At 46.6% G+C, this 25,996-nt stretch overlaps 1 protein-coding gene across 6 annotated transcripts in view; it reads right to left on the bottom strand.

Annotated features, from left to right (window-relative positions):
• Positions 1–1,922: 1,922 nt before the first annotated feature.
• The window catches only part of TAF6 (TATA-box binding protein associated factor 6), a 70,673-nt gene continuing 46,599 nt past the window's right edge, over positions 1,923–25,996 (bottom strand). For 4 of the 6 annotated variants that reach the window (XM_086946018.1, XM_086946015.1, XM_086946017.1 and 1 more), the window contains exons 9-15: positions 25,744–25,845; positions 25,304–25,486; positions 21,265–21,339; positions 19,743–19,868; positions 7,124–7,297; positions 6,281–6,484; positions 1,923–2,794 (exon numbers count right to left, since the gene is read on the bottom strand). In XM_086946018.1, coding sequence (XP_086802144.1) covers positions 2,423–2,794; positions 6,281–6,484; positions 7,124–7,297; positions 19,743–19,868; positions 21,265–21,339; positions 25,304–25,486; positions 25,744–25,845 — 1,236 coding nt within the window. In that variant the 3' untranslated portion in view covers positions 1,923–2,422. The remainder of the gene's footprint in view (positions 2,795–6,280; positions 6,485–7,123; positions 7,298–19,742; positions 19,869–21,264; positions 21,340–25,303; positions 25,487–25,743; positions 25,846–25,996) is intronic. The other 2 variants (XM_086946019.1, XM_086946020.1) reach the window with 1 other exon arrangement.

The following is a 25,996-nucleotide window of genomic DNA, read 5'->3' as shown; positions in this document are numbered from 1 at the left end:
AGGAAGTCTTCCTTTAAAATATTTGCAAACCATGGCCTTTTACAAAATGTTTTATTATATACAGGAGAAAATGGCAATCACTCAAGGGTGATTTAAGTATATCGATTGAACGATGGACACCATCTCAGCAATGTGCTCGACACTATGCTCTTCACATTATAACAAGGGTTTGTGCACAAAGAATAATAGCTAAGTAGTCATACCAGGATGCCAAGCACCATCCATAATCAACTCCTTGGTTCTCCCCGATTGCCCCTTACACACTACACAATGGCTCCTGAAGAATACTTTTCGAAGTGAACAGGGATAGTGGGGGGCCTTACAGATCTCTATGAATTCTAGATTCAAGTGCTCCCTAACCATAACTAATGAGCCTGCTTTTAGCAAATATGTTTTAGATGTACTAAGCTTTCCCTATGTGCTAAGAGGGAGGAGGCTACTGGTACACAGTATGAGCCCAGATTGGCACTATCCAGAAACTGTTTGAGTTGTCGAAGTGCATCTGAACCCAATGGCGGAGAAAAACAATCTGAGGATGGAGAAGATGCCCATGTGCACTGTAGTCCAGGGGAGGAGTCACCTAGCTCGCATACTTCGACGACTCTTCCAAGACAACAAGGTGCAAATATCCGGACCCAACACTAGGCGGCGATCTATGCTAAGATATGAATTCAGCAGCCCACATGCCTCGAACACTGTCTTATCCTCTACGTCCTGCCACTTTGCATTAATCTGACAAGTGTGTGTAAGAAACCACCACACTGATGTTATGTAACAGTGACTGGAGGGTAGGGGAGTTACGACTGTGCGATTGCACTTTTACTATGTTGTGGCTCAGTGGACTTTAAACAGGAACATCTCATGCTCTTTTGTAAACAGGAGCAGTGTTAAGGGAGTAGTATTAGATAAATAGATGGAGAAAGCCTGGTACTGTGTGTCAGGTTTAAACTAGTGGCAACAAATCAAATTGGTTTGACGGTTGCACACCAGAGCTGACAAAAACAATGAAAAATACCTGCACAGTGCAAAACAACTAAAAGAACGGATTGCTTTGTACATACAATGCATGCATGATAAAGAATTGTGTGATGGCTGTGTACTTTATAGATGGTAAATAGTGTCTGGAATTTTTCTTCAGCGTCCATTGGATCTCAAATAGCCAATAGAATGAAAGTTGGATGACAATATATAAAGGAGGCTGAACCAAAGAACCCTAAAGTACATATAAAATATAATATGCCCTCTATGAATGGTATAAACTGCATCACAGGCCCTTTTTAACACTTTTTTCTCCATTCTGATGGTGTTTTGGCTACAGGTGTGAAGAGAGCCACCTAGTCATGGCAGACCAGTCTGATCTGGTGGTTTTCAATTACATGTTTAAACCTTCCTGTACGACAGTGACAATAGTCCAACTGCTATGGACTGCCTTTAATTTTTTTTATTTTATTTTTTTACTTTTTACTACTAAGCATTATCAAGGGGATATTTGAGACTTTGGATAAACAACTTTTTTATTTAACGGATGAAAGTATGTAATAAACTTTTTTGGGAAAATCCCCAAAAATATATTATTGTTACGGACGGAGAGGATTTTACTGCCTGCTAAAACAATCATGCATTATAAAAACCCTTGCAGAAATATGTCTGATTAACCAAGCTATAAACACACTTTAATAGAGCTTTTTGACATTACTGCTAATTACCATCACATTTCAACTGTTCTAAACCTGAAATGAACAGCTGAAAGGTCTTTGAAGCAGCAAGTCTTAGGAGTTTCTCCTCAGTCTATACCTACAAGTACAACTTGTCCAGTTACGAACGGTTTCTCAAAAAAGGGTTGTCCTGCGCTCTACATTGGTTTTGTGCATTACTCCCACACACACAGATATCTGGCCTACAACAGAGGTAGGCAGTGCAGCAATCATTTACATTTTTTATTAAAAAAAAAAAAGCTTACAGTGCTTTACAATATTTAAAAGACTGAGGCAGATTAGGAGTCTGCAATAAGGTTCCACGCTGAGCTGAACTGGTCTCAGCACCTTCTTGTAACCCATACTCTACAATGTGAGGGTTGGTCTACAAGGATAGTCATTTCCAGCCAGGAGTTAAATGTGATGTCCAGGGCACCATCTCAACCCATGCAGCCTTCCACTTAGGCCACTAGGAAATTCTCAGGCTCAAAGAGGCCTCAGTCCAAACTGTGCATTTCAATGCGTCCATAGTACAAGACGGGCGCACCCACAACAGTAGATGTGGACTCACACCTGGAAACAGCTGCCCGCATCTCCAAAGTCAAGACTTTGCTGCATGGTGCAGGATTCGCTTCTCTTGTGTATTCTTTCGCCATGCCTCAACAGGGTACTCAGAAGCCAGCAGTGCACAGTGTCCTTCAGAAGAGCACACATACGAGTCAGTGCTGCTAGGACGGCTGTGAAGGATCTGACCCATTAGTCTTCCCGAAGGCCGCACTGGCTCCGGTGAGGTAGGCAGCTGCTGGTGGACTTTCACTCCGCTCCTGTTTCACGGCTGTGAGCGCAGGGATTCCTGCAAGGGCTAAGCTGGCGCTGGCTGTGGGAGATGGCTGTTGCAAGACGCCTTGGGGCTGCGGAGTCTTGCCATCGGCCGCTGTTGGCAAGGAAACCACAATGTACTTTTGGACGTTGCCAGTCGACGTGCTGCTGGGCGTGGTCTGTGATGTAGACACTAGCTTGACAATGGGCTGGATACTGGGGACAGTAGTCGTGACCGGGGAGGTGGAGGTGCCAGAAGCTGTGGTGCTGAAGGTGATCACCTACAACAGAAACAAAACACAGTTCAGTCAAGCATTGCTGAAGAAAATGCAGATGAAGGTAGTTAACCACATTAAAACCACTTCTTGAGATATTCGAAGTGCTGCCCACAACACAATAAATTATGCATTTTGGTTTGTGTTCTCTTGAAATCTGAGCTCAAGATCTGAAGACAAGAGGAAGAATGAGTTACTTAACTGTAAAATCAGTTCCCCAGTAAGGTATCTTTATTAAATTGATAAAAAATGATAATTTAGCCAGTGGGCAGGACTATTCAGAGTTTATGAAGAATGATAAAGATCCCTTGTTAAAGAATAAGACAATAATTAGATGGTTTACACAAAGAGTAAGCAAATCAGAAGAAGTAAGAAGTGCAGCAAAGAGTATAGCACTTTAAACACTCTAAGACAGAGCTGGAAGATCAAGAATACTGAGGGAGCAGGGGTAAAGCTGGACTCCAAATAAGGCCCTGTGATCTAGAGGTAGGCATGCAACAAGCAAAATGGACAGGCCTGGTGGTTCTTTGCCATTAATAAGGTACCAGTCACCATGGTGTTTCTGTGGAATTCAATCAGGTGTTGTGGGGAAGGGTGTGGAGGAGGGCATGCTTCTGTGATTTCCAATGAGCACTGCAGTGAGACTCTTACAGCGTAATATGCACCCGCAGAGCCACCACTACTGTATTTAACGTGTACTTCAAAAGTGAACAAGTACATCATTGGTTTGCTTAAACCAACAACTAGTGCTACCGTGATTTCCCTGAAACATGCAGGTCAGAGACTTTAATTTCAGTATGATTGCTTCTGCAGAAATGTGTGTGCAACTTGAAGGGTATAAGTTCTGATCCTTGTCGGGCTACTGCACCATAGCTCCCATTGCCAAAATGTGTACTACAAAATGTTGCCTTCCATCTTGGGCAAATCAAATATTTTGGGGCGGTGCACTAATGACTGGAGTGCTAATGAACCCAATTGATCATCAAACACAGACTAGGACACAAATTAATCAGAGTCCCAAAACCACCCTTATGTCCAAAAATGCACATTTTAAGAGGGCCCATGGCACTCCCCTTATTATGTAAGTTTGGATTTGTAAAAACGGTTTCCCAGTTTTAAAAATCATCATCTGCTCAAAAAAACATCTTACTTAACTTCTAAACAACTTATCTGGCAGAGACTAGATCAAGCTGCAGATTCCTTAGTTCGAATTATCCCCAGGATTCTTTTGCGAGCTGTACACCTGCAGTGCCTGTATAGGCGCAACCCAGGCGGTTCACAGGTGGCCATGGAGAGGCCCAAGGACCTGGCCGTAGCCCTACTATCCTTAAAGCGCTCCGGCGCCGAATCTGCTTTTTTATCAGACACAGGAGCCATCAAAGGGCATGTCCATGAGAGATGATTGGCCATCCCCAGAAAAGCCAAATGTTCTCAACCAGGCGCGGCGCCAGAAGGACACAGTTGACAAAACCGTGCTGCCTAGTGAGTCGGTGGTGCCCAGTTGACATTGTATTGTTAACTTCATGGCATCTCTCCCATTGGCCTAAACCTAGGAAAGTATGGCCCGGTCATCCTCCGGGACGGATGGCAGCACCTGCACCACCGTATCCCACAGAACGTGGGAATAGTGTCTCAAAAGACAAGTGGTGTTCACATATCAGTGCCGGGTTGTCGGAAGAGAAAACATTCTTCCCTAAAGTGTCCAGCCTCTTAGATTGCCCATACTAGGATGCGGTAAGGCATGCACCAGATTTACATGGGACGCAGAGGCTTGGATCACCAAGCTCTCTGAGGTAGGGTGTTGCATGAGCAAATTTGGGTCCACTGGTGTGGCGGCAATCGTTCTATTCACAGGAGCCCAAGCAGGACGTGCGAGGGCCTTGCTGAACGGAAGTAGTGTTTCCGAGGGGGGTACTCACAGTTGTAGCACCTGTCAAGAGGTCAGTCTTGACTGCCACGAGGGCAACTGACGGTCAAGAACCACAGCTGCCCCGCTCCACCATAAGGAAGGACGCTTCCTCTCCCGTAGGCATAGTAGTGGGAGAAAGCAAGCCAGTATCTGGAGAAGTGCCCAGTCCATTGGCCTCATTCAGGTACTCACACCAGTCCATGTTGGCATCATAATGTTGGTATTCTTGAGGGTCCAGCGACCCCTCCCATTCTTTCAGAGTCTTAGCTCATAAGAATAGGGCTCAGTTGGTGCTGGAGTCTGTGCTGGGAGAAGCTCCTACGGCTTCATACCAGAGTCGGGGATATGAAAGGGAAGATGGGCACCAACAGCTTCAGCCTTGGGATCTGGGCCAGGGAAGGTCTGGAGTGGCATGGTGTGCAAAAAAACAATAGATTAAAACCAGATCTGTGACAGGGGGAGTATGTTCGATTTGTTCAGCATTTGGCCCACGATTTGTTCTTTTTGCTTTTGTTGCCCTAAGTGGGAAGGCTATGCCCCAGACGTGGGTCCCTTGCTCACTGTGCCACTAGATTCAAGCTAGCCTGGCTGATGAGGGGTGATACCCTGAAAACGGTTTCAGGTTGCTGGTTTCAGGTCCAGAGAGGATCTGGCCTGGCAGTTCAGGATGGACTATTCCCATGGGGAGCAGGGTCAAGACTGATATACATATGGCAGGGTCCAAACTGCGGTGGTGTGGTGAGCAAAAATACAATGTATTAAAGCCAGATCTGTGAATGTGGGTGAATGTTTGATTTATTCAGCATTCCGTCCATCATTTGCTTTTGCAGAAGATGGCACGACCAGTGCCGATCCAGATATATATTCTCGTCAACCAACAGAGGAGGTGAAGTCGGATAAGGATTTTTACCATAATGAGCCGACAACTTGGAATGTAACAAAGATCTAGGAATTAGTTACCACTCCTGGAAAGTTGTGGCAAAACATATCGAACCACCAAAAGATTAAGGGCCCTTAAGGCCTTTGGGTGCATGGCGAGGCAATGGGGCAGGCCTTTGTGTCATGGTCGCACTTAAGCACCAAAGGTAAACAAGGTGCGGGTCCGTCAGACATCTGTCTGTGACACGCTACCAAGGGGTTAAAGCCAGCCTTCATCGACGACATACCTGTCACACCAAGAGATAAAACCTCAAAAACACGTAGACTAAAAATGCTGAAAAAAAGGTTAGTAAAAAAGTGACTAAGGGGCTCCTTCCCAATCTACTCTAACTGGCACGAAAGAAAATAATTGACATCAGCATGCTTGGGTGGCGCCTATGTAGGCACTGCAAACATCTCTTCTGGCATGGACGATGCCACGAACAGCTGAATGACTCCACCTACCGGCGAGCTGGGGTACTGCTCATGGAAAAAATTTGGATCTAGTCCGACGCCTAGGGAGAATTTGAAGGTAAGGAATCTGCAGCTAGAAGTCTTTATTAGATACTTCCTTTAATGGGGATGTAGCTTGTTACAGTGCTTACAGATTTAAAGCAGTAAACTGCGTATTATGGTGTTCTTTTGCCTAGGTAAAAGCTTTTCACCTGCTGTGTGTTGCTGCTGCCCGAGGTAGAAGACATCACGATGAATTTAGTTGGTGGTGGTGAAGGCTGCGTTGGAGTGGAGGGGCGTGCAGACACCAATGTCTGCACAATAGGGTTGATGGAGCTTGGCACCTTGATGATGCTTGGCGTCCGTGATGGGTTCTGAGACTGTGCACCCTGCGCCAGTGTCAAAGTCTGTCTGGGCTGTGAATAAAAGAGGAAACAAAGCTATTAATGACTGCTGCAGTAAACAGCATAGAGTGGTCCTGGTTGACACCAACCCAAAAGGATATTAAATACAATTATCTGAAATAATCCCGCTCCCTGCGGCTCAGCCAGGCTACCCGTGTCCCATAAATATGGCGCCAATACCTGCTGCTGTTCCTGCATGTCAACACAAGTTCCTGGCCCAGCCCCCTGCAACAGCCTTCACTCTTGCACAAACAGACTGCTCACAGATGTGCAAGCATCCAAGTTATCAAATGTGCCACCTCAAACCAGAAGCAGAAACAGGATACTGAAGAAATGGCCAAGATATGTTTTGAGTATGCTGAACATTTATCTGCACTATCATGGTTATTTCGCATCCAATGGGATTCTGCAATACATCAAGGTACAGCCTCTAAATAATTTCATTTTAGACTACTGTCACAGATTAAAATCCTATTACTTTGTGCTTTCACCTCTGTAACACGATACTTATTCTGCAGTGCCCCGATGCTCATCGGTGCAAAGTCTAAGCTTTATAAAACATGGCAAACAGGAATTTCCTCTAAATTATGTTAATAATTCCAGAGACTACGCATGTTTCATTTAGAACTCTTTAATGGGTGCTGCACATACCTGGGTGATGGTGAGAGTTGTCCGATTCACCTGCTGTGCTTGCATCGCCGCCTGCGCCCGTGCCTTCACCACGTGAGTGCAGAGAAGGGGACCCAGGTAGCCGTAATCGGCCTTGTACTGGTCTTGGTTGTCTGGTGGGGATCTGATCTTAGCCAGTACCGGAGCGCAGTGCTTCTGGGGTGGAGGGGAGAAAGAGCGGTTATTTCAGAGCCAAAACCCTAGAATGAGAAGCTGGCAGTCAGGATGAGAAAAGGAAACAGAGGACAAACAGAGGGGGTTAAGAGAAAGGATGTAAATGTGGAAGAGGGCAATACGAGAATTTAAAGGAGGAATAAAGAATAATTAATGTAACAAGATGTAAAAAACATGGGTAATGAGGGAGAAGTAGTGTAAGTGAATGAGTAAGTGAGGGGCCTTCTAAACAGGGGGTTTGGGGCAGCCTTTGGAGACAAAATTAAAAAGAATGGTTCCCCAATTTCACCTTTATTAACCTAGACTTCAATGTGAGAAGATAGATCAGAAAAGGGCTTTTAACCCCTTCGCTGCTCATGACGAGCTCAGCTCGTCATGAGGCACGGTTGAGCTGTGCTTATGACGAGCTGAGCTCGTCATGAACAATGGGGAAACGTCAAAGCTCAGCATAGGAGGGGGAAACGTCAAAGCTCAGCATAGGAGGGGAAAACTCAAAGCAGCCAAGGTGTTAAAGGAAGAGGGAGGAAGCCTGCGAGAGCAATAAAATACCCACCATGTACATTTGGTCAGAAGAAAACTATGCAGATGGTTAGCATTTGATGAAATAGGCACAGCCAAGATCTAACAAACAAACCTAAAATTAAAGTCAATAGGTTATAAACTGCTGAGGCAGGGATCCGTTTCTTCTGGAGGAGGGTCATTTTGAAACTTCCTCATCTTCACCTTTCTCTCAGGGAATCAAATACAAAATGCCAGAGAATTGCTGGAATGCAGTTTTTCATCTGCAGTATGGTCTTCTCCAATTCACAAACTCCTTTATTGTCCTAAGTGGTTTACAAGCCAAACTCAAGAAGCACCTCCAGTGGTGCAGTCGAGTCACACTGCCTTGGATACATTCATTCCATTGTCAGCATCTTGAAACCACCAGTACAAAATAATTTGCTAGTAAACCCCCTAAGAAACAAATGTGTCAGTAATGTTTTCCTGTTAAAACCTCTTAGGACTTTCATCGGTTGTTGAGGCTTCCTAAGTACTCAGATTGCCACGCTTGAGTTTGAATGACTAAACACTTGATAGAAATGTGTAATAATTAGTAAAAACCCAATTTATAATCATAGTACACATCTCCTAAGATAAGCATCCTAAGGGGCTGTGGAGAGGGTTTCTGGCACTTTACCAAAGTGAGTTCTGGTTACTCGCCAACTCAACTCACCCTAAACTGTGAGGTGTAGTCAGCGGGGAATCCAGTCACAGCACTTAAGGCTCTTGACCAGCTCCCCACCTCGAACCAAAAGTAAGTGTAGTGGCTCAGTGGACTCATGCATGCATCACTCCAGGAATCTGTATCGGACCTCATGATCACAGGTTTGAATGCTGTATTTGTATGCAGTATTTATAGAGCGCACTGTCACCAGACTGGTATGGAGTAGTTTCTGTCCTGTAACTCCAGTTCTGTAGTAGGGGATCTCTGTTATAGTCATAATCTAGTGAATAGTCCCGCTCATGAGCGTGGACCCCGGAGCAATCAAAAATTATCTCTTAAGCTGTCTAACAATGGAGTCCTGCACAGACACTTAAGAGAGAATTTAAAGACATATAATGCAGCCTATATCCACAGGCTACACTGCCCGGTACTTCAACTAGACATTCCACCAAAACCACACACAGCACAGCCTGCCAAGTTTACTTCATAGAGAAAAACTTCCCCTTTAACCAACAAAGCCTCTGGAATGATAGAGAGGAAGGGGATGACAGACAAGCCCCATAGGCTGCCATTATGTGGCTCAAAAAGGGATAACGTGCCTTTAAGAAAACTTTCTAGAACTTTCTCAGTATCCCAGAATGCCCAGCTGGTCCCATTTACTTTCAGTTCTTTTTGAAGGCGTATAACGCCAGACCTGTAGCATTCCGAACATAAACATCTGTCTCCACCGGGGAGGAGGGCGGGCGCTTATGACTAGAACAGATACCCCTACTACAGAACTGGAGTTACAGGACAGAAACTACTCCTTCTGTAGTAGGGGATCTCTGTGTATAGTCATAATCTAGTGAATAGAATGGAAGCCCATCCCCACACCAAAGTGGCGGTGGAGAGAAAATAAGTACACCACCACTACTGTGCAAACAGATTTCGCAGCGAAGCCTGCCCAACCTGAGCGTCTGCCCTGGAATCAGTGTCCAGACAGTAATGCTTAGCAAAGGTATGAACCGACTTCGAAGTGGCCGCCTTGCAGATGTCTGCAATGGGAACATTACGTAACAAAGCAGTCGTGGCAGCTTTGCCCCTGGTGGAATGAGCCTTCGGTTTACCCCCTAAGGTCTTATTAGCCTTTTGATAACACAGTTGTATGCAGGACACAATCCACCTCAAAATGGACTGTTTTGAGGTAGCAAGACCTGTCCTGACCGATCCATAGTTGATAAACAATTGGTCCAACCTACGAATATCCTTGGTTTTATCCAGATAAAATTTCAACACCCTCCTGACATCCAGGGAATGTAGAGACCTTTCGCCTGGAGAGGAAGGATTCTGAAAAAACGCAGGTAAAGTTATGGTCTGGTTAACATGGAAATCAGAAATAACCTTAGGAAGAAATTTAGGGTGAGTATGCATAACAACCTTAGCAGCATGAAATACAGTATAAGGTTCTTGGCAACACGCCTGAATTTCACTCACCCTGCGGACCGATGTAATGGCCACGAGGAACGCCGCCTTCCAGGACAGGTGCTGCAACAAAGCCTTATGAATAGGTTCAAAAGGTTCGCTCATCAATCTGGACAGCACCACATTCAATTCCCATGAAGGCGAAGGAAGCCGGACAGGAGGAAACACTTTCTTCAAGCCTTCCAAAAAATCCTTGATCACAGGGATCTGGAAGAAGGAGGTCTGTGAAGGGCATTTCCTGTAGGCAGTCAGCACAGCGAGATGAACCTTAATAGAATGAAAATTAAGGCCAGACTGCGCCAAATGTAAAAGGTACGGAAGGATGACATCTGCCTTACATGTTGTTGGATCATAGTTCTTGGACTTGCACCAGATGCAAAATCTCTTCCACTTGTACGCATAAGAAGTCCTAGTGGAAGGTCTCTTGGCTTCCTTCAGTATGTCCATACAATCTGCAGGGAGATTCAAATGGCCATATTGCACTATTTCAGGAGCCATGCCGCCAAACTCAAATACGAGAGATTGGGGTTCACCATCTGCCCCCGAACTTCGTGAGAAGGTCCTGCCGGCACAGCAGCCGAATGTGAGGCAGGAGAGACCGGAGAAGCAGGTCCGTGAACCATCACTGCCTGGGCCATTCTGGGGCAATCAGGATCATCCGCGCCCTGGACTGGGCCAGCTTGATGAGCACCGCCGGAATCAGGGGAATGGGTGGAAAAGCGTACAGAAAGCTGTTCGACCAGTTGATCCAGAACGCATTCCCCAGCGTTCCCTGCTGGTAGTACCTGGATGCGAAGTTTCGGCATTTGCTGTTTCGGCGGTGGCGAACAGATCCAACTGGAGTGCCCCACCGGTCGAAGAAGTCTCCGAGCACTTCGTTGTTTATGACTCATTCGTGGTTTTCCCGGATCAGTCTGCTCAGTGCGTCTGCCTGAACATTCTGCACACCTGGTAGATGAGTAGCCGTTATCATTAGTCCTCTGGCAAGAAGCCAGTGCCAGATCGCCTGCGCCTCCTGCGACAGAGTGCGCGATCTCGAGCCCCCCTGCTTGTTGAGGTAATACATTGTGGTCGTATTGTCAGTCTGTACAAGCGGAGAGTTGGTCTGGAAGGACGGATGAAAAGCCTTCAGTGCCAAGTGAACAGCTCTGAGTTCCAGAAAATTGATGTGATACGTGGACTCCGTCTGAGACCACGTTCCCTGGATCTGTAACTCCCCGGAATGCGCTCCCCAGCCGTGGAGAGAAGCATCCGTCACGATAGTCTGCGTGGGAGTGTCCTTGTGGAAGGGAACCCCCTTGAGGAGATTCTCCACTGAACACCACCATTTCAGAGACTGTAGAGCATGCAGAGACAGTCGTGTCTTGTCGTCCCAGTTGCCTCTCCTCTGGTCCCACTGATCCTCCAGACACTCCTGCAGCGGTCTCATGTGAAGCCGTGCGTGTGGTGTTTGGAAGATACAGGAGGCCATCGACCCCAGTAGAGAAGACACCGTCCTCACTGTCGTAGATGGAGCGGTCATAAGAGCCTGAGCCTTCCGAAGGAGTGATAAACTTCTTTCCTCCGAAGGAGACACGCTTGCCGACAGCGTATTGATGGTGGCTCCCAAGTACTGTAGGCATTGGACCAGAGTCAGAACAGACTTGGACATGTTGATGTGCAACCCCAGCTTGTTCAAGAGAACGGACGTCCTCTAGAGGTGCGCTTGAGCTTCCTAGAAGGAGGATGCCTTGATCAACCAATCGTCCAGGTATGGGTAGACAAACACCTTGTTCTTTCTCAGGTGTGCCGCCACCACTGCCATGCATTTGGAAAACGTCAGGGGCCCCGACTTCAACCCGAAAGGTAACACTGTGAATTGATAGTGATTGGCGATGACTTGGAATCGCAGGAACTTCCGGTGTTTCTGTGCAATGGGCGCGTGGAAGTAGGCATCCTGTAGGTCTATCGCGCACAGCCAGCCTCCCCTTTGCAGCTGAGGGTAAATCTGGTGCAAAGACAGCATGCAAAACTTTTCCCTGCAAATCCACTTGTTTGCTTGTCGCAAATCCAGAATAGGCCTGAACTCGTTCTGGTCCTTTTTTCGGACTAGAAAGAACCGCGAGTATAGACCTCTTTCCCTTTGAGACAGAGGGACGTCTTCTATCGCCGGTTTTCTTAACAGGGTATCTGCCTCCGCCTGGAGATCGTGCAGCTGAAACTGCGAGCAAACATGTAGAAGACTGTATCCATTGCAAACAATATTCAGCACCCACTTGTCCAGAGTAATTTTTCTCCACTCTGCCAGAAAATATTGAACGCTTCCCCCCACCGGAGCTGGTAACGGATGACGGGGAAGTAATCTCTCAGGGCCTAGACCCGGCCGGGCCTTTGGTCGCGGTGGCAAACTGCTGACCACCCCTGCCCCTCTGACGTTTCTGGAAGGGCTTCCTCTGGAACTGATGCTGCCCAGACTGTTGACCTTGCCCTCTGCCCTGCGCCCCGTACCGTCTCTGGAACGGGCGATAGCTCTTCTTCTGGTCCTTGGGCTTCTCCAAGCCCACCGCCGTCAGAGTCTCAGCCTCCGCCTTCATGCGGGCCATCTCATCGTCAGCGTGTTTCCCGAATAGGGTCTCACCCGAGAAGGGCAGGTTGGCCACCCTCTGCTGAGCTTCCAGCTTCAGTGATGTCAATCTGAGCCAAGCGTGGCGCCTCCGATTCACTCCATGGCAGTGCCCGTGGGCTGCCAGGAGCGAAGAGTCTGCAGCAGAGCTGATCAGCTGGTTTGACACCAGCAATCCCTCATTCAGGATCTCCATAAAATCCTCCTTTTCCCGAGGGAGGAGGTCGGCGAACTGTTGGGAGCGACTCCCAAAGCACCCGGTCATAGCGCCCCAACAGCGCAGATGCACTGGCAGCCTTCACAACGGTATCCAACCAGCGACTCTCCTTGTCCGGAGGCACATTGGAGGACGGGGTGGTGGCATATTGCTTCCTTGCCGCCGTCACAATTACGGAGTCCGGAGTCGGATCCAATCGGAGGAAAGCCGGGTCCGCATCAGGAGCCTTATACTTCTTTTGCAGCCTGGAGGGAGCTGCTTTCGTCACCGCCGGAGGAAGGAAGAGCTCCATGGCGGGCTCCACCAATCCAGGTTCCAGAGGCAACAGAGGCCTCAATAGGTGCTTCTTGTGGAGAGTCTCAAATATTACGGAGGTCGTAGGCATGGGCACAGTCAGTTGGATGCCTAGCTTGCTCGCACCCCTCAACAAGACTTCCTGAAAAGAGACCACGTCGTCCACAGGGGATACCCTCATCCGAGGGGATCCTGATAGAGTTGGCGAATAATCCCTTGTGCTGGACGACTCCGTGCTGTACCTAGATGGACCCCTCCTACGGTGTTGTCTTGATCTCGATGAGCGACGGCGACTCCTAGATCTCCCTCTCCGTCCGGAGCGAGATCTAGGTCTCCTAGGCCTTGGACGTTCCGCGGGTGCTTGCGGAGGCGCCTGCGGTTTTGCGGGTGCCTGCGGCGGCGTTGGGAGGAGCGGCAGTGAAACCGATCTCGGAGGCCGTGGCGGTGCATGTGGAGGAACAGGAGGAGGTGGTGGCGAAGGAGTGCGCAGCGGCGGCTCCTGCTTGGGAGGAGAGTACACCACAGAGTACACCGAGCCCGGTGACTCCCTCAACTTCTTCCTTGGCGTAAGCGACCGAGAGGCAAGGCCCCCAGTCTGTGACCGACGTCGCAGTCGTGCCCCTGAGGATCTGGAAGGACTCCTGGCTCCAGAACGCCTCCTGGAGGATGATCTCTTTCTCTTGGGCATCGAGCGCCTCTTCGGCGTCAAAGAACGCCTCCTCGACGTCGACGAACGTCTTCTCGGCGTCGACCTATGCCTCGACAATGGGCTTCACCTCCAGGACGCTGAAGGTCTGTGCCTAGACGTCGAACGGGTCTTTCTCGACACCAATCGCCGAGGGCGAACTGCGGCGTCGCCTCGACGGCGAGCGCCGACTGGAATCCTTACGACGTCGAAGTGTCGACGACGTCGAAGATGATGACGCCAACAATGATGACGTCTTCGGCGGCGACCTCGACGGCGGTCTCGACAGCCCCCTCGACGCCAAACGTCGACGTCACCTCGACCCAGAGCCCTGGGGAGACGGTGAGCAGACCGCCGTCATGCCTCTCGACGCCGTTGTCGATGGGATCGACGTCGACGGAGAACGGCGATGTTTTCTGGCCTTCTTGACGCTAGGGAGCCTCCCAGAGGCCTCAGCATGGGCAGAGGAAGCAGATCCAGCATGCGCAGATCCAGCATGCCCAGACCCACCTTGACTCTGGAGCCTTCTTTCTTCCAGTACTTGGAGCCTGATCTTTTTTCTATCTCTCAGGGTCCTAGAGGTGAAGGTCTGGCAAATCTCACACTTCTCAGGCAGATGAGTAGAAGGGAGGCACAGGAAACACACAGGGTGTGGGTCCGACCTGGCCTTCTTCCTTGAGCACTCCGGGCATTTATCAAACAATGCTGGCATTTTAGACAAAAAAAGAAGTGCTCAGAATACTGGAGAAGGAAGATGGTATCAAAACACGTCTAGTGTAAACACTCACACACTTTAAAAGTGCAAAATTCTTACAATAAACCCAAAAAGGGAGAGCTCAATGCTCTAGGGTCCTGCTAGCAGGAGCCGGAAAAAAGAACTGGAAGTAAATGGGACATGCTGGGCATTCTGGGATACTGAGAAAGTTCTAGAAAGTTTTCCTAAAAGGCACGGTATCCCTTTTTGAGCCACATAATGGCAGCCTATGAGGCTTGTCTGTCCTCCCCCTCCTCTCTATCATTCCAGAGGCTTTGTTGGTTAAAGGGGAGGTTTTTCTCTATGAAGAAAACTTGGCAGGCTGTGCTGTGTGTGGTTTTGGTGGAATGTCTAGTTAAAGTACTGGACAGTGTAGCCTGTGGATATAGGCTGCATTATATGCCTTTAAATTCGCTTTTAAGTGTCTGTGCAGGACTGCATTGTTAGACAGCTTAAGAGATTATTTTTGATTGCTCCGGGTCCACGCTCATGAGCGGGACTATTCACTAGATTATGACTATACACAGAGATCCCCTACTACAGAACCTGGCGAAATTTGCTAAAGTCATGGTAAAAGGTAGGATGGGGGAAGAAGAAACACCAAGGAGATCATCACAGCCTTTCACCTCCAAGGTCGATAAAATGAGTACCATTAAGTAGGGTAATAATTAACATCTGCTATTTCAGCACAGAGAGATCCAAGGCTGAGAGTGCGCTTTACAAATGCACGTTAAGTACATAATGGAGGGTTATTTCAATACGGTGACACTGGAAAAGCAATACTGCATTATACCCAACTTTGACACAGTTTGCATTGCTTGCTAAGAAATGTTACACATCTGCTGCTAATCTTTTTCTGGACATAGAGACTGTTTAAAATAGACACATCTGCACCCAATGTAGATTCGAAGTTTCATAAAAGATAATAAAATCCTTGAAGGAGTTAAAAATGAGGATGATCTGTTATTAAAGGTTAACTTCTCAGTCTTCTTTGTAAGCTACATACTAAAGCACATCTCATAAAGGAACCTGAACAAATAAAACTTGCTCCCCATTCAAGAAAAATGGCAATGTTGCCTAGTAAATAGGAGTGGCTGAAATTAATTTAATCCAGCCATCTCTCCTTTTTAGGTCAAGCCTACCTAACTGTACACACAGACAGTGCTGTCTGGTTGCAAAACACCTATTGCAAGCTTTCAGTGGGCTTACAGCCTACCCAGTGCTTATCACGGATTGGCTTTATTGTCACTCATTTGATTGACTCTTATTCGATGGCATGCCTTCTGCTTGTTGTGTTTGTCCCTCACCGGGAGCCACCTCTACCTTCCTTTTGATTGCCTGACTCGTATCCTTCCATTGCTCACGTATAGGGAGCTACTTTAGGTCTCGCCTAGGCAGCGCATGCGCTGTCTCTCCGAGACATCAAGTAATCTGTATGTTCGTTGAAACTCCACCTATTGCCGGGTAATTTCTCCTGTCACTTGCCATTTGTTTAACGTTGGCAGAGCTCCTGTTAGCTAGATTTTTACGGGCTGTTGGTTCGATACTGACTACTGTTTAGTCCGGAAGCAGCAGCGCCAAACGACTGTTTTCGTCTGCTTTTCCTTTATTATGTGTGTTTGAGGGCAACTTTATTTTACATACTTACTTTCACTCATATTCAGCACAGCGCTTGTCATGAGTGCCACACTGTTAATTGTTTGCTTGTTTTCTCCACCCCTACGCCGGGCTGAAAGAGCTCCCTGTTTGGTTTGATTTGCACGTCGTGGTGTGATCCTTCAAGCCCTTTTTCTTCCCCCTCCAGCTTTGCATTAAGAGCCCCCTCCCCCCGACTCGGTATTTCCTTCAGTCTTTTGTTTTGCCCGTCACTGTAGGATGCACTTTCAAGCTTTCTCCCCCCCCCACCCCACCTCTTTGCATTAAAAACCCTCGTCCCCACTCAGTATTTCTTTTGCACGTGCTGCTCCAGCCCATGCTGGCTCTGGGTTCTTTCCTAGGTGTTTTTTTTCAGCACTGCTGCCTGCCTTCTTAGTGTGTGTAATCAGAACCCACATGGAAGCTGGAGGAAACTGTGGAGAGCCTTTAACACCGCACAATGGGCTGTCCCTAGAGAAGTAGTCTATCATGGCGTTTTATGTTCTAACCAAAAGACTGCACAACAACCTCTTGTTTCAGCTTTATTGCTCCCTCCACAAGGGCTCCACGGACCGTCAGAACAGCCGGTGTATTAGGAACAGTGAGAAAACGTCTGCCGCTCTTGCATCACTCAGTGCTCAGGACCACTCCTGCCCTCTCGTGCCAGACAGCATCACGAGGAGTCAACCTGCACCCAACATGTCGCTGAGAAACATCGTAGAAAGGTTTGGGTTGGTTGAAGAGCAGCATCTGTGCCCCAAACACCAGGAGATGCTGAAGCTGGTCTGGCAAGAGGACCACGCACGCCTGTGCTTGATCTGCCCAGAGATCACAAGGCACATACAGTGTACCCCATAGAGGAGGATGCCCGGGAGCATAAGGTGAGCATGTGGTGGATCTACGTCAATAGAAAAGATTAGTTTTGAAACGAGTCACAGGACCCAAAAGAAAAGCTTTGCAATTTGAGGCGAAAAAAGGGATAAACCAAGAGCTCTTTCCACAGCCATCCTTGCGCGCTTTCCTCTTAGATCTTCTTATTCTTGGCCTCCGCCGTCACTTCCTCTCACCCTCTTGTCTTCGGCTGCTGTCATCCTCCTCCGCTTGCCTGGTCTCCTTTCCGTGGAGTCTGTGAACTCACACGGACCTCCACTGGCCGGGGCTAGAAAGAGAGCCACAGACCATGAACTGTGGGAGCTAGGGTGAATGGTTGTTGTGCGTTTGGCGCCATCCTCCCGCACACTTTGATGACTGCTGCGCGCAGCTGTAATGCTTTGACCTTTGACCACTTCAGAACATTTCAGCGAACGCCCCTGTTCGCCAGTGGATTCTGGGGATCTTTGAAACGCGTGTGGGTGACTTGTGCACCAAGCAAGCACGACTTATGTAAGTAGGGTACCAAATTTCTTCCTCCCTCAAAACATATTTGAAACAAGCATCTGCAGTGCATAGGTCTCGCATTTGAGAGTTTGAGCTATTGGCATTCTCAAAGCCAACAGCTTCTCAATTACCTTACAAAGGCAAGACCTAGTATCTTTTTCAATTCTTGTTTATTTTTCTCAGTGAGATGCCTTAAGTGTAATGGATGTGCCTACTGTGGCATAGGAAATTAAATTGCTCCTCGCCGACAAGTCCCAGATAAGCCAAAACCAGTCTTAGGATTGCTTGTATCCCTACCTGGAGGGGACCTGGCAAGGCAGTTTGGGCTGGACTGTTACTACTGAAGCAGTAACTAAGGAGGATTTCAATATGGTGGATTCCTGCCTGAGACAAAACACAATTGATTGGAACGCAGCCTGAGAAATTACTGGTGAATGAGATTAACCAGTCCTAGGATGCTTGTTTCCAGTCCAGGGAGGACCTGGCCTGGCAGTTCGGGCTGGACTGTTCCCATTGGGCACAGGGTCAAGACTGATTTGCATATGGCTGGGTCCAAACTGGAATGGCATGGTGAGCATAAAAATTATGGATTTAGGCCCAGATCTCTGTACAGGGGTGAATGTATTACATTGTTCTGCATTCAGTCCATCAATTGTTCTTTTTGCATGAGATTAATTACAGCATAATAAAACTCACACTATGTAGGCGAGTGGTAAAAAGAAGGCGAAGTATGAGATAGAAGGGGGAGTGAAGAGCACTCCTGTGTTAAGATGAGATCCTCACTCACCGAAGGGTGACATGCTTCATCGTTGGGCCACCTTCTCACACTGGGACCTCATGGGACCAGTGGGGGTTGTCACAAACTCTGCAAGCATTATTTCTTATATAGGGATAGAGGGGCAGAGTGCAAAAAAACGCAAGAAAATGAAGTCAGTTAAAACTATCTCTTGGTGAGCAGAACAACTTTTATTCTGGTGCCTCCAATGGATAGAATTAAAAACAAGCTAAGCCTTCAACTAAAAAAGTTTGTGGCATTTCTCAGGACCAAGATCGTATGTCAATCTGCTAAATAATTAAATAAACAAAAGAGGCCGGCCTTTCATGAGAAGCTGCGTGCTGAGACTTCTTATCTCAGATTTACCCTGAAGGGACCAATGAAGGTTAAGTAGAAGGTTGAGTAGACCTGGTACCCTGTAGATGAATCTTGTTCATCATACTGGAGGATAGTGCCACAAGACTGACCAATATCGTGAAAGTATGGTAATTTTTTCTTTCTTTGATTTATTTAGCAGAGTGACATATAATCTTGGTCATGAGGAATGCCATACATTTTTTTCTAAAGGGCAGCAGAAACATGTTGACCATAAAATGAGGGGAATAGCCCACTTTTAACCCACTTTATTTTCTTGCGCTTTTTTGCACTCTGCCCCTCCCTCCCCGTATAGGAAAGAATATACAAAGTTTGTGACAACCGCCGCTCTTCTCACAGGAGAGGAGAAGCCCACACTGGGACCGTGAGATCCCAGTGTGAGGAGGGGACCCAATGATGAAGCACGTCACCCTTGGGTGAGTGAGGTTTTAGTCTTAACACAGGAGTGCTCTTCACTCCCCCTTTTATCTCATACTTCTCCTTTTTAACACGAGCATACATAGTGTGAGTTTTAGTGCAGTGGACAGTACGGTTGGATTAGGTGGTTAATGCTCCAATAAGGCACCCCCTTTCCTTTGTGTGAGTTTATATTAATTCCATCCATCACTTTATTTTTATCCGTTAATCCTGTTTCACAAATAATGCCAACAGAAACAGCAGCCCTGCATAGCGGGGAAGAAAAAAAAAACTCAGTCGAACAGCACTACGTTAGAAGTCAGAACATTGCCAGAGTGGACAAACTATGAAAAGAGAAAAACAAAAGAGAAGCCTTCTCCCTCTATATTCACATGATGTGGAACAATCTCTTTTTCAACATCAGAACTGCCTGAACACCCTAGGCTGTTCTGAACTGAAATGAAATCCCAACCCTTCACAGAAAACAACATTTCTACATGCTAGTAATCACCACATGGGACTATTCTGCTACACTTGAACAATCCTAACTCTTATCTGAGCATGCTCACCCTGGAGCAGTGATGCAAGCCTACAGAACCACAAACATTGTAGTGGCGACGGAGACCTAGATTGGTTTAGATGTCTCACTTACCAACAACAAGCTCTGAACATGGTCTGCTCCAATCTTGTCAATGTTCGTTACAATGGGACCCTCCATTACTCCCCGTATCCTTTCTCCTTCCACCTGCAACCGTGGCACGATGAGCGCTTTTACCACCTAAAGTAAGGGAACATATGTGATCAACAAATGATCATACTTACAAAGAGGTTAGTACAAGTTCATACTGTTAGCGTTAAGATAATTCTGGTGAACCAGTCCTTCCTTTAGACACCATTCCTACTGGTACCCCAAGCAAAATAAACCTAACTGCCTGCTCCCAAAACTAACACAAAACAACATACGTCATCCCAATTCTTTACCTCCAACCAGCCATACTCTGATTACTCCCAACTTCCCGGGATATACTTTAAAACGCAAGAAACTAGTGTTGCTGATAATTAGGTTCCTCGTGTAGATACTAAAAATGTTACTCTTTCACTCACTGACCTACACTCTCCTAGCTTTCCCTCATCGTGCTCTTTTTTTCTTATATCCTCAAGCCTGGTATTTCTTACCTCCTGCTCTTCTTTTCCCACTCTGTTCACCACTTGATCTCTGATATTTTGTGCAATCCTAGTCTCCACACAACCAGCATCTCAGCTCCATCACTTTCCCTCAGGAGAGCACACATTTCACACTAAACTTTCCTTCCTCACAATCCTCTAGCTTACTCCTCTCTACTCTTCTATTGCTAACATATCTACTTCACTATACTGTCACAGTTGTCATCATCATTGGGTCCTTTCACTTCCCAAACACTTCATCCATTTCTCACCTAAATCTTGACTTAACACCATCAGCCACCCACATTTAAACAGCTGAATCCCTCTCCAATGCTCCTTCACGTTCACGCACATCACGCTCACTTACAAGTCCCTTTAAAGTCACCTTGCCTGGTACTTCCATTCGCCTCTCAATATCCAGCCAAATCTTCCTCTCCCATAATATCTGGCCTCATGCTCCTCTTACTACCTTTTGTTAGGTCGACATACTTCTGTTTTCAGACACCTTCCTCTCCAATCTTCCTCACACAACTCTTCTCAAATAAGATGCTCATATAGCATCTTTTCACACACCATAAACTCAGCCCCAACTCCTTATACTCTCTCAATTCTGCTCCACATTAGTAAATATCTATGCTTGGCTTTTGGTCACTACCTCAAAAAAACATACAATCTTTCCCTGCCTCTCCTCTCCTGTTTACGGCCATATTTCTCATTCCCCATTCTCTTCCTATTGGCTCTTCTGACTTTGCTTTTCATTCTCCGACGCGCAGCGGACACAGATGGAGGACTATGGGAAACTTTGCTGCAGGTCGTAATGCTGCCTCTAGGAGACATGATTTAGGACAGCCCCTCTCTGCCCTTCTAACGTCACCTTAAGCAGGATCCACACTTGATCCAGGGCCTCTTCCCCTATCAGCTCCCAGTGCTCTTATCCATTTGGTTAGTGCTTGGAAAGCAAATAATCATTCTGTGTGCGAAAAGAGATGGGTACTGTGAGAGTAACTTACATCATGTCCCAGTTCTGCAAGCCCAGCAATGGAACCGTACCGCGTAGTCCAGGGCGTTTTATCATCCACCCAGCTCTGTAGGGCAAAGAAGAGACATAAGATGCATCAGAGTAAGACAGACAACAGCAATTTTAACAGTCACAAGCTCAGGAAAAAATAAGACAGTTTAGCATTCATCTGGGAAAAATACTCCATTTCAGATTCCTGTCCATTTCTTAAGCTTTGAAATTTAAATTTTAATCTAAAATCAATCAGTGTGCAGGAATAAAGCGAAGTATTTTTTTAAAGTACGTTAATTTCATTGCTACCCCCTGTCAGTTCAACATTTCACACTCTGCATAAAACCAGACATTGACCAACCATTCATCAAGAAAGTGAACACCTTCATGAAGAACAGACGCCACCACCAATCACATATAAAACTTATATAGCCCCAAACCTTGCTCTTCCATGGCACTCAACTTTTTCATGAACATGCCTAAGCATCATACAAAATACAGATATGTACACACACACAATGTATTTGTGGTGGGAGACCCCCATTCCCCCAAACCCCTGAACTTACCTTAAATATGTGGTAACGGTATTCATTGTAAAAGCATATACATTTTAAAACCATGCGTGGTAGAAAATGCGTGGTAAAGGTACATGGTCGTACAAACCTGGTTGTAAAGGCGGTTTTCCATGCCAAAGCCACCTTTACCACTGGAAAGGGTTTGGCCTGGCAAATTCATCCATAGGAATCATCAGGAGTCTGCTCCACTGAAATCCACTATTGCAGCCTGAAGTAGTGTCAACCACTTCCCCATGTTAACTTAACACCTTGGCTGCGCAGGATATTCCTCTCCTGTGCTGGGCCATAATGATCTTGGGTGTGGTCATGACGAGCTCAGCTAGTCATGAGGACACGGGCACGGTGCCTCATGACGAGCTGAGCTCGTCATGAGCACCGAAGGGGTTAAGAGAAGAGCAAGTCTCAGATAGTGAAAAGACAGAGGTATCCCTCACTACCTGGGCGCTAATGCTCACACGGACCTGCAATGGAAGGATGGACATCAGCAGTGCAAGTGCGCCCACACCAGTCTACAACAGCAGACTGAACACTAGTTTAGCTAATATGGGTGTCAGTGCGTATACACAGGCCACCAGTGGCAGGGTGCACACCCAATCATGGACAACATAAGTGCATGTTGGCCTGCACTGGCAGACTGCTCATGAGTTTAATCTTTATAGATGCCAGGGCGGGCACACTGATCTGCGATGGCAGACCGGCACATGTTAAAGAACATCGAGTCAGTGCCACATCCCAACTTGTGTAGGAAAAGCATGTGCACTTTCACACTGCATTTACAGTTGGAAAGTGCCTGGAGGGCACACAAAAGTCAGCAAAACTCAGGCGGAAAAAGAAAAAAAAGTCAATGGAAAATGTACCCGACGAGTATTCGGTCCAACAACAATGCAGTAGTGACCTTGCCACTAACCAGTTATCACAGGATTCTCTGTAGATTACCAAAAACAGTGGCACTTTGAGCCTAGAATGCACTGCTCTAGCCACACCATCATATGGGCAACTTTGGAACCGAACTCAAATGAGTTACTTCCTTTCTCTTAGATAGAATTTCCCTCAGTTATATTCTCCCATATCCCCACCCACCAGGTCATTTGTGTAAAGCTCAAATGCTCAACGCTTCCAAGCTAGCTATTAACCTCTACATGAAGCTACCACCACAATACCTCAAAGAGACCAATTGCATCTGATCTCCTGCATCACAACAATTCAAACCTGGAGCTCTGACATTTATCTTAAACGTAATCAAAAGTAAATAGAGCTTGTCATGGTTACAGACGTCCCTTTATGCAGACTAAGCTCAGCTTGACAGCAAAACCAGACGGCTTCTTTCCATCCCGTTCTCGTTAGAAATCCCTTGTTTTTGCGAACCCTTGAAAGATTAGAGTAGGGTGGATTGAAATCGGATGAGGTGGATTGGACTGAGGTGGATTAGAGTGTGGTGGGCTAGATTGGTTTGGCGTGGGGTGGTCTGGATTAGAGTAGGTTGGTTTGGATTGGGGTGAATTGGAGTGGACTGGGGTGGATTGGACTGGAGTGATTTGGATTGGAGTGGGGTGGGGTAGATTGAAGCGGGGTAGATAGAGTTGGGTGGACTGCAGTGGAGTGGGGTGTATTGAAATGGGGCGAGATGGACTGGAGTGGGGTATATTAGAGGGTTGGGATAACTGGAGTGGGGAGGACTAGATTGGAGTGCACCGGATTGCATTAAGTAGGTTGGATAGGTGTGGGGTGGAGGGTGGATTGTTTTGGATTGGAGCAGATTGTTTTGGATTGGAGTGGGGCGGATTGCAGTGCGGAAGAATGGAGTGGGCCAGATTGTTTTGCACTGGAGTGGCCCAGATTGTTATGGGTGCAGTTTGTTTTGGATTGGGGAGGGAGTGGGGTAGACTGGTTCTTTTTTTTTTTTTTTTTTACTAGGTTCTCTATCTATAAATGCTTTGCCTCACCAGCACCCCTCCTCCCCCAAATAAAATCCCAGTTCTCAGAACTACTAAATGAAAAACAGTTTCAAGTATCACAAACGAACGTGCCATATTCAACTAATGACACTATAAAAGGTAGAATACTCAGAAGATGGTGTGGGAACTCCCTCTGGACATCAGGAACAAGCTGAAGCACAGAAAAATCTTTGTAAAAATCAATAAAATATTTTATATGACTAATCTGACAGCAACCAAATGTGTGTGCAGTGGAATTTAGAATATTTCTAAATCGTTTCTGGCCTTCGAAGAGACCTCTTCTCAAACATATGTTAACACATTTTTATCTAAGGTGCCTTAATGACTACAGCAAAGACTGCTAGGGGTGCAACTTGGTGGTTTCTCGGAATATTTACCATAAGAAAAGCAGTGTACAGCAGTATCAGAGGTTGAACACTGATCTATGTAATTATCTGTGTGTTCCAACCAAAAGCTTGGCAGCAGCTCCCCCCTTTGTAGAAGACTGGACAATACACACATTGCCCTCCAATAGAGAATTTGATTATCCTTCAAACATTTGGGTCTCATGACCCCAGAGAATTTTCAGGACTGCCCATCAGCAGTGGCAGAGTGGATCCATGAACGCGGTCTCTGCATAAACTAGGACAAATCTGAGATTCTAATATTTAGTTTGAACCATATCTGACAGTCTCATCTTTGGCCTACAGATCTGGGCCAGCCTCCGGCTCCATCCACTACTGCTAGCTAAAAAGTTGAGGGGTTAAACTAGACCATGCACTATCCTTCAAGCCATACGTTAAAGCTACAGCAGGAGTCTGCTTTTCTCCACTGAAATCTTCAAGCAAGACACTCAAATTCTTGCCAGAACACAACCAAAAAGTAGCCATCCGCACATTGATTACATCCAGACTCGATTATGCCAATGTGCTGCTTCTTGGATCTCCACAAGCACTGACAAATATACAGCAGCAGCCAGACTGGTCTTGCACATTCCGAAATGGCAATCGGTACCAAATGGCTTGAAAACTCTTCAGTGGTTTCCCATTAACCAGAGAACAACATTTAAAGCTTGGACTAGAATGTTTAGGGCCACCCAAATGAATGGTCCTACGTAAATCTGTGACCAAATAAAAAAATACCATTCTCGCAGAGCACTTCACTCAGCCAATCACAATTTGCTATCCACCTCTAAGATCAACAAAGCAAGAGCAGGAAGGTGATTCTTTTCTTATTTAGCCACAATGCTTTGGAACCTTCTCCCTGATCATACTAGGAGCTAAAGTTCAGAGTATTATTTTAAAACTCTTCTGAAGACCCACCTCTATAGAGACCTAATTTGGGCTGGACCTCATATTCCCAAGTCTCTCCTTTATGTGTCTTATTCTATTACCTAGCGACAGGGCGCTCATTTTGGAGTAGATGTCGCGCTTTATACGTTTTATTCATTCATCCTTTCACCCTGTTTAATGTACCAGTGTCACAGCTCTACCATGGTGAGACCCTGGTGACAGCGGTGCAGTTATCTCACCTTTGTAAATGTCTTTGTGATCCGGGATTGGATGTTGTTCGTCGTAGTGCTGAAATTCTTGCAGATCTGAGCGATGAGTCGGGCAGCAAAGTCTCGGAGAGCCCAGTGGTTGTCCACATCTGGACGTAGGCAGAGCTGTCTGCTGACAATACAAGTCATCACTGCCGGGATCAGCTCATGAAGCTGAGGTAGGTGACAGAGGATAAAGAATGGTAAGTTTACCTCAAGAATGCAAGTTTTTATGTTGTTAAGCAGCATCTGTCTCTACAAACTAACATAGTTTTAAATTGCTGTATATAACAGCACTCGCACTGCCCTAAAGATCTTAAACTGTGTGGTCACATTTGAGCTAAGAATTCGAAATCGCAACCAACCACCTGAGTAATTCCGACAACCCCCTCCTCCTCTTCTTCATCTGACACAAGTCACCAGATACTCACATACTTCTCCAGGTAGAGAGTGGGATTATCCATCAGTGCTTTCACCATCCTCATCAGGTAGATAAGTAGTGCCAGGTTATTCTGCACAACATTCACCCGCACCTGTCATGGAAACAGAAGGCCACCATTTAAAAACAAAAACTACTCACCTTGGAGCAGTGCTTTAGTAACAAATAAAGCACTTTAGGCATCAACTGTAATCTTGAATACTTCAGAGAAACATACACCCATTGCATCATTAGAGGGAGACAGA

Source organism: Lissotriton vulgaris, chromosome 12 (assembly GCF_964263255.1).
Source record: "Lissotriton vulgaris chromosome 12, aLisVul1.2, whole genome shotgun sequence".
Lineage (NCBI taxonomy): Eukaryota > Metazoa > Chordata > Amphibia > Caudata > Salamandridae > Lissotriton > Lissotriton vulgaris.
Note: the sequence above shows the minus strand (reverse complement) of the source record. Positions and strands in the feature narration are given on the sequence as shown.